The sequence below is a fragment of the Schistocerca gregaria genome, chromosome 7 (genome assembly GCF_023897955.1).
Source record: "Schistocerca gregaria isolate iqSchGreg1 chromosome 7, iqSchGreg1.2, whole genome shotgun sequence".
NCBI lineage: Eukaryota > Metazoa > Arthropoda > Insecta > Orthoptera > Acrididae > Schistocerca > Schistocerca gregaria.
In genome coordinates this window covers 348,206,251-348,222,291 of record NC_064926.1, presented here as the reverse complement: position 1 = coordinate 348,222,291, position 16,041 = coordinate 348,206,251, and the positions used below count along the sequence as shown (strand labels likewise).

The window sequence follows — 16,041 nt, the reverse complement described above, 5'->3', positions numbered from 1 at the left end:
GGGAGTCATTGCCAAAAGTTCTGATTCCCCAAAAAGACGAGCAACCACTCCTAGGAATGCATAAGGCAGTGACAGTTCAGATACCCGAAGTGTGACCTCTGTGCTGTCAGGAGGCTCATCCAGATGGGTACATAACGGCCCCACCACATGGATGTGGCTGCACATGTTGTGTTGGTGATCTAGTAAAGGGAGCGGCGAAAGGGGGGGGGGGGGGAGGGGGTCAAGGGGGGGGGGGGGGGGGGCATGGAGGGAAAGGAAGAGGGGAAGGAGGGAGGTGATGATAAACCCATACTGGAGATGCTAGGGAGGAAGTTCTCCCCCAAATGGCTCACACTATGGGAACCATGGACGTCAAAACCCAAGGGGGAACAGAAAGAGCTGAAGAAAAGAGATAGTGGAAACATAAGACACAAGACCAAAAAGGAATAGTGGACCTGAGAGAATAGCTGACGTGTCATAAAGGGAAACCTCGAGGGAGAAAGAGGGGGAGGAGTTAGGATGTGAACAAGTGGGTATGAGGAAGGGAATGGAGCTGGGGAGAGAAGAAAGACTGCAATAGCTTAGGAACCTGTGCACAGCACACTTATACTCACAAAAGAGCTGTGGGCGCCCAGTGTGTATGGTGTTCTGACACAACTAGTGTGTATGGTGTTCTGAAACATCTTTTGAGTAAACTTCAAAAATGCATGTCTGTGAATCAAACACAAATTCAATATACCCATCCCCCCCATCTCACTCACGCCCTTCTAACAGAGTACTGGTGAATGCAAGTGTGTTCCGAACTGAAACATTGAGCAGTTAAATCAAGTGCTAGCAATGATTAAATTGTGGTCTGCACTAAATCCTGCCAGAAGGCTTCCCCTTTCATTTCTTTCCCCCCAGTCTATGTTTTCTCCAATTATTTTTCCCTTACCTTCATTTTTTATTACAGGGTTCCAGTTCCCCATCACAATAAAATTTTTGTTTCCCTTCACAAACTTGTTAATCTCTTTCATCTCATTAAATGTTTGTTCAATTTCTTTGTAATCTGAAAAGGTAGTAGACAAATATACTTGTACTGCTGTGGCACATCTGTCTTGACTATGACAATCAATTCCCTCTGATTTTAATTTTGTTTCAGTTGCACTCCTACTGCTTGTTCATAATTAGACCTACTGCTGCATTATCCTATACAGTTTTGTGATGATAACCCTATTCCTGACTGAATAGACACTAACTTCTACCTATCACTGAACTTCACTAACTCACTCAACCTACCCACTTCTACAAGAACTCTTAACTTCCCTAAATGATCAAGCGATCAATATAGTTAAGTATAAATCACCATAGCAGAAACACAACTTAAGAAATCAAGTAAGTGGTCAGCATGTTGCCAAATTTTTTGCCAAGAAGGTGTACTATAATTATAAAACACTTGCTCCACACATCATAGCAAGAAGTAACAATTATGAGTCCATGGAACATGCAAATAAGTAACCTCAATAGTAGTATCGCAGAGTTACGTTTTACTGATGACATATTTGTCTAATTACTCCCTGCTCAGAAGTCCAAAATGGGGATTATTTTGCCTCCAGAATATTGTAAAAGGTGTACAACTCTGCTTCTGCCGTTAGCCGATAGGTGACGACAACAGTAAGTAGAGGTAGAAAGAAACAGATTGCAGATGTCAGGCAGTTAGCTTGGACCTCGGTCAACATAACCTCATTCAAACATTAGTCCATTTGTGTCTGCATTATAAAGTTGTTCCTGATTGAAAATGTCAGTTTATGAGCCTAATTCTTATCATTTTTGGGAGGTGTTACTGTTTTGTTTCAATATGAAGAAAACAGCAGCTGAGTCTCATCGAATGCTCTCAACTACATATGGTAAGGATGCTATTAGTGAAAGAATGTGTCGTGAGTGGTTTCAACGCTTCAAGAATAGTGATTTTAATGTCGTAGACTGGCATAGTGGTGGAAGAGAGAATGTTTTTGAAAATGCAAAATTGGAGACTTTGCTGAGTGAAGACTCACGTGAAACTCAAGAAGAATTGGTATGATTAGAGGGAGTGACATAGCAAGCCATTTCAAAACATCTCAAGGCCATGGGCATGACTCAGAAAGAAAAAACGTGGGTCCGATGTGAGCTGAAACCAAGAGACGTTGAATGGCATTTGTGTGATTGCTGCTTCAGAGGCAAAAACGGAAGAGATTTCTGCATTGCACTGTGACCAGGGACGAAAAATGAGTTCATTATAATAACCCTAAACGCAAAAAATCATGGGGATATCCCAGCCATGCTTCCATGTCGACGGCCAAACTGAATATTGACCACTCCAAGATCATGGTCTGCATTTGGTGGGACCAGCTCGGCGTCGTGTACTATGAGATGTTAAAACCAAGTGAAACAATCACAAGTGCTTGTTATCGAACGCAATTAATGCATTTGAGCAGAGCATTAAAAGACAAATGTCCACAATACAGCAAGAGCACGCGAGATATATATATATATATATATATATATATATATATATATATATATATATATATATATATATATATATATATATTTGGAGCACGACAACGCTCGACCCCATGTTGCAAAAGAGGTCAAAATGTAGTCGGAAATGTTAAAATGGGAAGCCCTACCCCACCTGCTGTATTCTCCAGACATTGCTCCCTCTTACTATCACCTGTTTAGATCAATGGTGCATGGCCTGGCTGACCAACACTTCTGATCTCATAAAGAAGTCACAAATTGAATTGATTCATGGATCGCTTCAAAAAATGAATAGTTTTTTTTGACGCGGGAGTCGTACACTGCCCGAAAGATGGAAGAAAGTAGTGGCCAGTCATGGAAAATACTTTGAATGATAGATGTATAACCAATTTGTTTCATTAAAGCCTCAAATGTTGGGAAAAAAACAGCAGAAGCAAAGTTGTACACCATGTACATAAGAGGATGGCATGCACTGGTGTTGCATGCTCTTGGGAAAAATAATGCCTGTAGTTTCCTTGATTTCAGTTGTCACACATAACATGGTCCTGTTGACTGATGTTGCAAGGCTAGATCAGGAAATCATCTCGACTGTTGCCCTGCAACTATTCAAAATACTGCCGCCACTCTCAAAGACTCATGTTTTAATTTGGTCTCTCCATAGATACCCTTCTGATATGGTTACACCTCCAATACAAGTACCTGTATTGTTGAGGTATGCAATCTGCAACACAATGCAAGTTCCATGGAGCAAATTAAGAATTCTTCATATTAAACTAATTATGTCAACAAAGATAAATACTCACTTAAGACTGGCTGTGACCGCTGAAGAAATGATATTAACAATGAGTAGATATGATGGGCTGTCTTCTGAATCAGTAACTGAAGCTCTTTTGTTGCTGCCCTTATTCCACCCAAATAATGATGTCGAATGTTACGAGGTTGCTTTTCAGAAAGAATATTCAAACCAAAGCATCCAATAAGCAACTGTTGACGTATCTGTAAGAAATCATTGTCGACATGCTCTAATATTCAATATTAAGTTACATGACTTACACAACTAATAATACAACAACAGTTTACAATTTACTACCATTATGCAATATGGTGTATGACCATTATTTGTTAGAAAGGGCCCAGACAAAACTTAACATCAAACATTCACATCACAAACTGAAGACTAAGATTTGAACATAAATTTGCTGCCAATATAAAGACAAAGAATCTACTTGTTTCACATAGGAAAAAAAGAAGTGTCTTACAGAGAGAGAGAGAGAGAGAGAGAGAGAGAGAATTAACACCATGCAGATCAGAGTGTGTGTGTGTGTGTGTGTGTGTGTGTGTGTGTGAGAGAGAGAGAGAGAGAGAGAGAGAGAGAGAGAGAGAGAGAGAGAGAGAGAGAGAGAGAGAGAGAGAGGGGGGGGGGGGGGGAGGGAGGGAGATATGCACACTGTTGTCTGTGCGTGTCTGGGATGCGAAGAGAAGTCAAATATGTACATTGTCTTTCATTTCAGTGTAATGTAATAAAATTACATAACATTACAAAAGATTATTTTATTTGCAGTGATAATACTATTTATAAAATAACCTAAAAACATTAATTTTAAGAGGTTCTCTGAAGTTACTCTTCAATGGAGTAGCAGAAGTAGCCCACCAGAAAGTTCTTAGATTTGGTCTTCAATTCTGACACATCATTTACATGAGATTTAACATGGTCTCGCTTGTTGTTTGGCTACACATGTACTCATGTGTCTGACTCATTTTTGTGCCTGTGATTCCTTGAAAATTTTCTTCATTTTTAAAACTTATATACAAGTAATCATGCCTACTGCTAGTGTAGTAGAACCAAGGTACTTCATTAATTCTAGGTCTATCTATAGTCCAAACAATTTATCAGTTTCTATTGTTCATATCTCATTGCCTGAGAAAACTATTTACATAGCTTGTTGAGTCTATGAAAAGCACTGAGCTGTATGTACTGAGTCTTCTCAAAATTGAAGGATAATCTATTTGGTTTCAACCACCTGTTAATGTTTTTGAATATTTTGCTAACTGTCTTTTGAGGAAGTCGACAGATACTACACTTTTGCCCTATATTCGTATAATCTGGAAAACTCAAAGTGATTACAAAATCAAGTCAAATTTACATAGAACTTGGCAGTATGGGTCAACTTATCAGTGTGACATTGCATACCCTCTGGCTTGCTTGCATGCATACACTGTTTTGGTTGGGAATGGTGTCATAAAACAGCTGTATCCTCTCCTAAGGCAAGCTGCTCCACAATTCATGAAAATGGTCATGATATTGTCGCATGAGCGGTAACATGTAGTATGATGATGCAGCATATCTGTGACGTACCGCTGTACTCTCAGATTTCCCTTCACCACTATCTACTCTCCAACAATGGTCATCCTGGGTAATGTGCTAACACAATGCAATGCCAGTCATGTCCACATGTTAATGGCAGCCTGGGTGTGGGACAACAATTCCATAGGCCAGCCGCCGCTCGTCTCCAACCAGTGTTAGGGGATGACACACAATGTTTCAGCGACTTCATTACTTGTTCTCAGATGGCAGGCACAGATGTGAAGGGCTTACAATGTGTTTTGTGCACAATAAGTGGTTCCCCCTTGTGGTTATCATATGTGGTTGACTGAATCCCCCATTATGAGCATTTCTGCCTCCACATTCGTAAGTAGTCTAACATTTGACCACTGTGACATCCAAATGCCCCACAAATCTGGATATTGCGGTGGGGTGGGTGGTTCCATGGTCTCCTGTGAACCATTCTGCACACACCAGTTGCACTGCCGAAACACTTCGTCCTACTTGGTCAGCTATTTCCTGGATTGATGCACACATTCTCCCAAGCCAATAATGCACCCTCTTTCAAACTCGCTGATTTTATGATATGGTTCGTGCATTCATCTACAAGACATCCTGCAGGTCTGCTCAAGTCACACTGATACTTTACCTCCGATTTCTAGCGACAACGAGAGCCAGAGGCACATTTTGCATCATGATATTGATGTTGACCTGCAACCCATGAGCCAACATAGTTCAAATGCTAATCATTTCTGTAGAACATATTAATGTAAATGTGCTGTGAATATGAACATCATATCTCCAGTCATCCAAGCTGTTCTGCTTTTTGCTGAACATGAGTGTTATTTTTACTGACACCAATGACGATGTGTACATCTTTCCATTTCTTGTTTCACAAACACTTCTTGAATTCTTCATCACTTTTCTATTTATTATGTATGTAGTTTTGTAGTTCATCTTATTTGTGTCACATACCTTGATTTTAAATGTCAGCAGTTAGCCACCATTCCCTGATACGCTATTAAATATGCTTCTCACATCAGCGCATCATTATACTTGATAATGACAAAGTGGACTGTTGCCAAGATATTGTACCAATCCATCTCTCTAATCTGTGCACTTGTACCATATCTACTTAAACATGGGAATAAAAGTAATGCCAAGGAAAAACTGCATATCTCATTAACTACTAAAAGCTTAAAAAATAGATGTATATCAACCAAGTATGAGGAAGGTAATAAAAAACAATATACATGCACAGCGCAAATGTGAGGGTCATTCTGAAAGTTTGTAAGTGTCTGTGTTCTAGTCCATAGTCGTTTCTGAGAAAGACATGCAATGGGACAACAACGCACAACTTATTGCTTGAGGTTTCTAGCAACATGGATGAACTAGAACTTATGATGTGACACAGCAGATTCAGAAGGTTACAAAAGACTGATGTAGCAGAGAGGATTGGGTAGGTCACCAGAAAGCGCTGATGTCCTGACAACCAATACAGGAAATTCACAAACAGTAAAACTGTGCTCCATGAAAATTTAGACAAAGTGCTGATGTCACTAACTTATTGCAGCAATATTTTGGCACACATTCTACTGGCCATCTTCCAATATATACTGGTAAAAGTTCACTGAGATCTCCAATTTTAATATAAGCTGGTGCTTGCACGGATTAGACTAGATTAGATTCAGTTTTCATTCTACAGACCCAAAAATGAGATGATTCTCATTTATGTGGAGCTAATCAGAAAGTATAACATAAAAACATAAAACAATTGAATATAATACTCACTACCTTCATCATTTGTCAGGAGATTGTCAAAATATTTGAATACATTATAGTAAACTGGAACTGCTAATATTTGCAGAATTAACACACTATCTTAATGAAACATTGTTATGAATTTTTAATAAATTTGTCATCTGCAAAATACCTAATCTTGATTGTTGTGACCAAATGCTGTCAAAACTGAAATCTAACAAACATTTTTACTTAAGCTGTTCTAATAGTCCCTGTTAAGATAATCGTCTATAGAGAAGGAGGAGTTACATATCAAAAAGTCTTTCAAACTGTTTATAAACTGTACTTTATCTGAACACCAATTTTTAATGGTTGGTGACAATTTATTGAAAATGTGTGTTCCTGAATAATGGACCTCTTTTCAGACCAAGGTAAATGATTTTAGGTCTTTCTGTAGATTGTTCTTATTCTTAGTATTGATACAATGTAATGATCCATTGGTTGGAAATAGATATATATTACTTGAAACAAATTTCACCAAGGAATAAATATTCTGAGAAGCAGTAGTTAGAATAGAGTTCCTTGAACAGGTTTCTACATGATGTTCTCACATTTACACCACAGATGATTCTTATTACAAACTTTTGCACACTAAAAACTTTTGCTCAGTTTGATGTGTTACCCCAGAATATGATCCCGCCTGACATAACAGAATGAAAGTAAGCAAAGTATGCAAGTTTTTATATTTGTATCTCCTACATCTGATATCATTCTCACTGCAAATACAAACTTGTTTGGGTGCTTCAGCAATTCTGCCCTTCCCAACTGAATATATTATCAGGTTGTAATCATAGGAATTCAACACCGTCAATTTCTTCAATCTGTATGCCTTTATATATTGTACACACAAGGGAAGGAAATCTCTTACAGGTCCTGAGCTGCATATAGTTGGTCTTTTCGAAGTCTAATGACAGTGAATTAGCTTTAACCTATTTATTAATGTCAGTGAAAATTAGATTAGTGGCCATTTCTAAATCTGTACTTGACTTGCTACTTATTGCAATTTTTGTATCATCTGCAAACAAAACAAATTTAGTATCTGGCAATGTAACAGACACGAGATCATTAATGGACACAAAAAAAAGCAAAGGACCCTAGATGGAACCTCGAGGAACACCGCGCGTAATTAATTTCCAATCAGATGAAGACTGATTGCTTACTCCACAGGTATTTCAAGCAACACCCTTTGTTTCCTGTTAGTTACGTAAGACTCAAAGTATTTTGCAGCACTGCCAGTGACACTATAATAATTTAATTTACTCAAGAGAACACTGTGATTCACAAAGTCAAAGGCTTTTTATACATCGCAGAAAATGCCAGTAGCCTCTACTTCAATAGCTAATGAATTAAGTACATTCTCACTATACCCATTTGTTATTCAACATGCATTGATAGAGCACACAAGTGTCTCCTCCAAGTCTGTGTGCTGCTAATCATGTCCTCAATCTTCATGCGGTAAAATCACAAACTACACTGGCTGCATAGAGGATGAAGTTTTTCTATGACACGATTCCCAGCACTATCTAAATGGAAATTGACATCCTAATTAATAGAGGGTTCAGTCAGTCATATTTCCACCAGCTGATTGATAAAAAGAGTTCCAAAAGCTTGAAATATGGGTCATAATTTTTCTTTTATTGTCTTTCATCAGACTAGGAAAATGCTGAAATAGCAGAGGTGGTTGCACTCGCGGTTCAAAACGGAATGCGCATATAAGCAACATGCAAAATTTTGTAGCACTAACTGTGTCTGTAAGAAGATCATTGTGTGAAGCATACACCAACTTCCTTCATCATACCTTAGTGATAGATCTTGCTGAAAACCTGAGAAAATTTTAGTCCTACATAAAATGCTACAGGGGACAAAGGCTTATATCCAGTCACTCTTTGACCCATCTGGTGTGGCAACAGAAGACAGCAAAAGGAATGCTGAAGTTAAAAATTCTGTGTTTAAGAAATCATTCTCACAAGATTGATTTTAAGATGTCCTATAATTCTATACATTGCAAGTGCGTGCTCAGCTGTTTAAGGGAGTTTACAATGGCAGAGAAACTTATCAATTTGATAAAGATCTGTCTGAGGGAAACATGTGCAAAGGTGAAGATGGTAAATCGCTTCACTGAGGAATCTGAAATTGTGACAGGACTCAGGCAAATAGATGGGTTGTCCCATATCCTGTTCAGCTTTGCCCGCGGAAAGATCACACGTGAGACCTTCCAAGAGAACAAAGGTATGGAAACTGAAGGAAAGAGACGCATACTTAGCCAATGCAGACGACTTCTGTTTACTCTATAGGTTTGAAGAGGAGTTGGAGCAAATGACCAGAGCACTAAAGGAGGTTGCCAGCAAATTTGGGCTAAACATAAATGGACAGAATACAATGGAGGAGGAAACTTGTAGCAGCATGCGGTTCACTGGGCCTGATCATGTAGAAGAAGAAAAAGATGATGAAGATCACAAGAAGACCATACAGATATTCCATTGTTTGACCATTGCACCCATGGTGTACAGAAGCAACTGGAAGAGCCGCAGACAAATAAGGTGCTGGGTTTGGATGGAATCCTAATTACGTATCACAGGCATTACTCTTCGGCACTGGTCCCTTACTTACATTGGATTTATTGTGAATCTCTCACCCAGTGCAAAGTCCCAAGTGACTGGAAAAAAGCATAGGTGCCCCCTACATATGAGAAGGATAAAAGAATGGGCCTGCATAATTAAAGACTGATATACTTAAGATTGGTATGCTACAGAATTCTCCAACATACTATGAGTTCAAATATAATCAGTTTTCTTGTGACAGAAAAGCTTCAGTCCACAACTCAGCATGGATGTAGAAAGCATCATTTAAGCCACACTCAGCTTTCTCTTTTCTCACATGATATCCTGCAAATCTTGGATGAAGTAAAAGGACTAAGAGGTTTAGAAAAAGGGGTAGAATTCACAAAAGTCACTGAAAACCTTGGGTCAAGGGAAATTTAAATATGGGATGGGAAGAAAAGACCAAAAACAGACAGGTCATAAAATGAAAGGCCAGGTGGGTGGCAACAACTGAGGACATGTTGTAGTGCTAGTTCTCAACTGTGGAGTTCTGAAAAATAAATTGAGCGAAGGAGTAGTTACTGTGAAGAAATGCTGAGATGGAAGAAACTGATGTAAATTAAGGCCAGGTGGGTGGCAAGGACTAAGGACATGTTGTAGTGCTAGTTCCCAACTGTGGAGTTCTGAAAAATAAGTTGAGCGAAGGAGTAGTTACTGTGAAGAAATGCTGAGATGGAAGTAACTGATGTAAATTAAGGCCAGGTGGGTGGCAAGAACCGAGAACATGTTGTAGTGCTAGTTCCCAACTGTGAAGTTCTGAAAAACTGGTGTCTGGGGTAATAATCCAGATGGCATGTGTGGTAAAACAGGCACCGAGGTCATGACTTTCATGTTGTAGAGCATTCTCTGCAACAGAATATTGTGTGTTGCTGGTATACACCCTCTACCCATACATCCTAACTGACAACTTGTCGGTAGTCATACTGATCTAAAAGGCTGAACAGTGTTTACATAACAGTTGATAATGACGTCGTTTCACAGGGGGCTCTCCCTTTGATAGTATATGTTTTGCTAGTATAGATGGAGGTAGTTGGATGCACAGAGCAGGTCTCATGACAGGGATGGTCGCAGGGGAAGGAGCAATAGGGTAGAGAGATGAGTGCAGAAGCAGCATAGGATATGATAAGGATATTGCAGAGATTCAGAGGGGCGACAAAAAGCTATTCTAGGTTTGGTGGGTACAACCTCAGACAGACTGGATCTCATTTCATTGGATGATTTTAGGAAGTCATGGCCTTGTCCAAATAGCTAATTAATACATTCAAAACTAGGATAATACTGAGTGACAAGTGGTGTCCTCTGTGTGTGTGTGTGTGTGTGTGTGTGTGTGTGTGTGTGTGTGTGTAGAAATCAGCAGTACTATGATTGGATGTGATCACACAGTAAGTCTGTTTTTGAACTAGGCTGGTGGGGAAATTACATGCACTGAAGGCAGAGGTGAGAATGGTATTGTCTTGCAGTAAACATTCTGTACATGAACAAATTACTTTCCCTTGAATGCCAATATGGTACGGGAGGGAATGTTTGACATGGAAAAGATGGCAACTGGCAAAATGTAAGTACTGTTGTTTGTTAATAGGTTTAAAGTGGACAGAAGTCTGTAGCTGGTCTTCAGTGCGGATGCAACCAACATCAAGAAAAGTGGCACAGGATTCAGAAAAAGGCCACATAAAATTTAACTGGGAGAAGATATTTAGAGATTTCAGGAATTTGAACTGGTCAGCCTCACCATGAGTCCAAATGGCAAAGATGTTGTCAATGTACCTAAACCAAACCAGGAGCTGAAGGCTTATGGATCCCACAAAAGCACCCTACAAGTTACCCATGTAAAGACTGGCATAGCAAGAAGCCATCCTGATTCCCAAGGCCTCACCCCTGTCTGTTTGTGTGTCTGCTCCTCAAAGGTGAAGCAATTGTTGGTGAGTATAAAGTTGATTCAAGTGAGCAGGAAGGATGTCATGTCATAGGTTTGGAATCAGGTGGGTGCTGATTGCAGAAATGTTCAGTAGCACACAAACCATATACAGGTGGATGCTGATATAGAAGGAGGTGGTGTCAATGGTGAAAAGCAAGGTGTGTGGTGGAAGTGGGATGGGCACAGATTTCAGACGATCTAGGAAATGGTTGGTGACTTAAATATAAGAGGGAAGTCTTTGTATAAGGATTGCAGGTGCTGTTCAACTAAAGCACATATACGTTCAGTGGGTGCTTTGAAGCCAGAAACTATAGGACGGCCAAGAGGATTGGATTTGTGGATCTTTGGAGGAAGGTAAAAGGTAAGAAGTTCTATGGATTGAGGTGTTTATCCTTGTGAAGGGCTTGAGGTTTCAGGGAGAGACTGCAGGTAAGTTTGAATCACAGGGATGGGATCGTAATGGCAGATATGGTACGTAGAGATGACAGACAGCTGCCATAGACCTTCACTAACATACTCCTGTTGGTCAAGCACTGCAGTGGTAGATCCTTTGTCTCCTGGGAGGATAATAATAAAGTAATCAGCTGTTAGGGAATGTAGAGACTGGAGTTCTGCAGAGGGTTAGGGTCATGTTTTAGGGACCTGAAGAAGGGTTGTGTAGAAATACTGGATGTGAGGAATTTTTGGAAGACTTGTAAGAGATGACTTTGAGGTAGTGGTGCTATATCAAGCCAGGATCGTGGTCAGATCTCTTCAAGGTAGGGTTCAATGTCAGGTTTGTTGTTGGAATGGTTTTGGGATTTGGCTGTTAAGTGATATTTCCAGTTGAAGTTACATGTAAAGGAAAGTAAGTGCTCCACCAAAGCAGCATGATTATATGCAGATTTTGGGCTGAAAGTGAGACCTTGAATATTCAGATATTTCAGGAGTGGAGAGTGCTTTAGACAAGAGATTGAGAATACTGTACTGTAGTGACTGGTTCTTTGATGAGTTATTATTGGTCTGGGAGGTAGTGGTGAAGGATGTAGGATATTAAGGGGGTTGGCCAAGCTTGGTTCATAGGAGAGGAGTGGTGGTTGTTGGCATGGCTGTTTAGGGAGCTGCAGATGGACAGGAAAGGAAACACAATTGTTGAGTTAGTTTAGAAAAAGGTGGGATAGATTTTAAAGGTGAAGTCTGGCATGTTGTTGCAGTTTGAATTTGGCTTAGTGGATGATATCATCGAAGGAAACATGAGCAGTGGATAACCACAAGATTTTGTAGGAGAGACATCTGGTGGAGTGGAAATTGGCAGATGAGGCATGTAGGTCACAAGTTAGACAGGTCTCTGCAAAAGATTCCTGTATTTAAAACTGGTAAGTCCAAGAAAACAGCAGGTTTCAAGAAACAAAATGTGGGATTAGTTTAGATACCGCAAAAGCATGATTTCTAAAAGAACATATGTAATATTTGATGGGATTCATCATAGCAAGAGAGGACAGTTTGGAGTGTTTGCAATGGTGGGAGTGGCAAAAAAGAGAAGCAGAAGGTGGAGACAGATAACAATTCATATGAAAATCATGAGAAAAGACAATGGTTAACAAGAGGTAATGTTTGTTTCTGGAATATTACCTCGTGTTAACCATTGTCTGGTGCAGATCTAGTCATGCTAAACAAGTGGATATCGCCTTGAATGAAAGCTGCAGACTCATTATGAGATGTTTGAGCTCTACACCACTTGATAAAGTTTATTGTCTAGAGGGCATTCCACCTCCAGATATCCATCACGAATGTGCATCCAGACTGGAAAAGTCTAAGGCACTGTATCCAAATTTTTCTGAAGACCCACACATTACACGGGTATCAGCCAGCAGTACCAAGGCTCAACGCATGGAAAAGCTTTCTCCATTCAACTAATAGCCTCGCTGAACCACAGCATTTGAATGTGGTGAAGAACAGACAAACAGTCATCATCTTGTCTGCAGTCTATGCCCAACGTCATGCTTGCCACAGAATTTCAACGATGCCACCATGGAAGCATGCGAAGTTGCTGCATAATGGTCACACTGCATTTAATTGTAATTGTAATGCTTATATTACCATGTTTCGGAAAATTTTGTAAAACTTGTAAGCTATAGTGTGTGTTTCTAACATGGTTAAATAAAAAAAAGCAAGAGGTAATGAGTGGGCAAGAATTTCTTACTAGAAAAGTGGTCTATATAATATGAAAAAATGATTGGGAAAGAAAATAATTGATATGTAAAGTCCTGATAAAAGTCTGAACAAATATAAAAGAGAAAGTCATACAAGAAAATGTAAACTACTTTGTTTGGCAAATAAAGTAACATAGGAGATGGCAGTAAAGGTCAATCAGAGCAGTTTGGCGAAAAACAAACACAGAAAAACTTGAAAGAATTATGTATAAATAAGGTAAGGGGAGGGTGGGAAAGAAAACAGCTGTCAAATTTGCAACTAAATCAGCAAAAGATGATCGGGAGAAGGGCCTGCCATGCAGTGAACCGTAAACAAACTGTTATATACAAATTCGTAAATAACAATGGATCTGTATACATGCATGGAAATCAGTACAAGATAAGAGTAGGGGCAAAGTGTAGATTGATCTGGATGATACAGATAAATAAACAAACATACTGCTAGCACGTAAGGTAGAAAACATAACAGTTTGAATAACACAGACGACAGCAAAGACTGACAAGAGGGTTAAATAAGAAGGGATGATGACCACATGGGCCAATATGACAACAAAAATAATCACTTTAACAATATAAGGTAATTGGATTGATAAAAGAAAAAATCAACCCCCCCCCCCCCCCCAAGCAGTGACAGGATAACACACATATAAGAAAGAGGTTTTACTTACGCAAGCTTTCAAAGCCAGTGGTTGTTTGTTACAGCAGAAATGTTGGAGAGGAAGGAAGAGGGATGAAGGAAAAGAACTGGAAATGTTTAGGAAAAGGAGTAGAGTTCAGAAAAGTCCCCCGAAAACACTGTATGGTCTTTTACATTGACATGACTACAACCTAGTTATCATTTAGGATGCGTGGGCAGAATGTTTATAAAAGCAACACACAATATCCTGTTGCAGAGGATACTCATGATAGTCATGACCTTGGTGCCTGTTTCACCATATGTGCCACCTGGTTTCTGCCCCCAGACATCAGTTACTAAGAACTCCGGACATGGGAACTTGCACTACAACATGCCCTTGGTTCTTGATTACATTAGTTTCCTCCATCTAAGCATTTCTTCACATTGACTATTCCTTTCTTCAATCCATTTTAGTTTTCTACATCTTTCATTTTATGACCTGTCTACTTTTCGCCGCCCCCTCCCCCTTTATCATATACAATGCACTTAGCTATTCACTCATATTATCTCATGCACGATGTTTTAGCAGTAATCTCTGCCTTGCATAGTAACCCTGTCTTCCACCTCTAAGCTCTCAGCTTTTCAAAACTCATCTGGTGCAGTCCCCAATAATCAATCTTTCCTCTTCATCACATCCTTTGACATGAGGTTTTGGGTGACTTTTTTAAACTCCACCCCTTTTCCTAAGCCTCTCACAGTCCTATTCCTTCACCCCTGTTCCTTCCCCTTCAGCCCTTCTGCCAGGAGCCACTGGCTCTGAAAGTTTGCAGAAGCACAACCTCTTTTCTTATGAGTTTTGCCATTCCTTAGGGAGTAGGTTTTTTATCTATCCAATTACACTACAACATCTTGCAATGATGTTACGGTTTACAATCATACAGCAATCTTCATGTAAGTGTTTTACAGTGGTGATTCCTAGTGAACATTGCTAACGTTATAGTTCAAACTTGCATGGAGGTGCATGTGCATGGTTTACTGCTGCAAGAGTGCTCTCTCTTGAGTTTAGTGCCCTCTTTGAATATTGCTTCATCTGTGGCACAGGCACAAGTGTAATGATGATATTGCAAGTGCCCTCTCTGTTGAGATGAGGGCCCATGAAGTTAAAATTTGTGTGTCAACAAATAAAATTATTTGTTGCCATTTCTGTCTTTAGATGTAAAATGTTTTCTTTCTGAAGATATTAAGGAATCAGGTCACAAACTTTACTCAGTCGAAAGATGAAACATAGCAGTTGGTATCTGGCAGAGGAGCTGGGATCAACATAAAACTCTGGCCAAGAAAGTGCTCACGTAGGTTTTAAGTTTCAGATGCATTCCGACAAACCAAAAGAAAATACAATATCATGAAAAGGAAAGTTGCTACTCACCATATAGCAAAGATGTTGAGTCGAAGATAGGCACAACAAAAAGACTGTCACAAAAAAAGCTTTCAGCCCATTAGCCCTTAATCAAAAATAGACCCCCCCTACACACACACACACACACACACACACACACACACACACACACAAATAACTGTAGTATACCATCTAAAAACTGATCCCAACCTTATAATCCTACCTGCAGACAAAGCCTCCACCACTGTTGTTTTGTACCACAAGGATTACCTGGGAGAAGGACTCCCCTAGCTGTCAGATACTTCCACCTACAAACCTTGCCACAGTCACCCCATTCCAGAAAACCAACAGGACCTCCAGTCACCACTCAAATCTTTAGGCCCATCCCAGAATCCATCCCTGGAGTCCACCTCTCTGCTCACTCCTACCACCCCTCCACACTCCTACCTTCTACATGCTTCACATCTATCATCCTATATAAAAGATACCAACCATTTCCTTTACCAACTCTCCACAGCACCGTCGCTTTAACATACGGTGCCCTGATCGCCACTATTGATCCCACTTCCCTTTACACTAACATCCCTAATACCCAAGGCATTACTGATATTTTACACTACCTTCAATGCATGATGGGTTCCAAACCAGCAACCTCCTTCCTAGTCACCACGACCAAGTTTGTCCTAACCCACAATTACTTCTCCTTTGGAGGCACTACCTA

The 16,041-nt window shown here is 39.8% G+C and overlaps 1 protein-coding gene across 1 annotated transcript in view; it reads right to left on the bottom strand.

Annotated features, from left to right (window-relative positions):
- The window catches only part of LOC126282514 (probable E3 ubiquitin-protein ligase HERC1), a 715,173-nt gene that overhangs the window by 452,201 nt on the left and 246,931 nt on the right, over nucleotides 1-16,041 (bottom strand). The window contains 1 exon segment of the mRNA XM_049982172.1: nucleotides 3,282-3,474. Coding sequence (XP_049838129.1) covers nucleotides 3,282-3,474 — 193 coding nt within the window.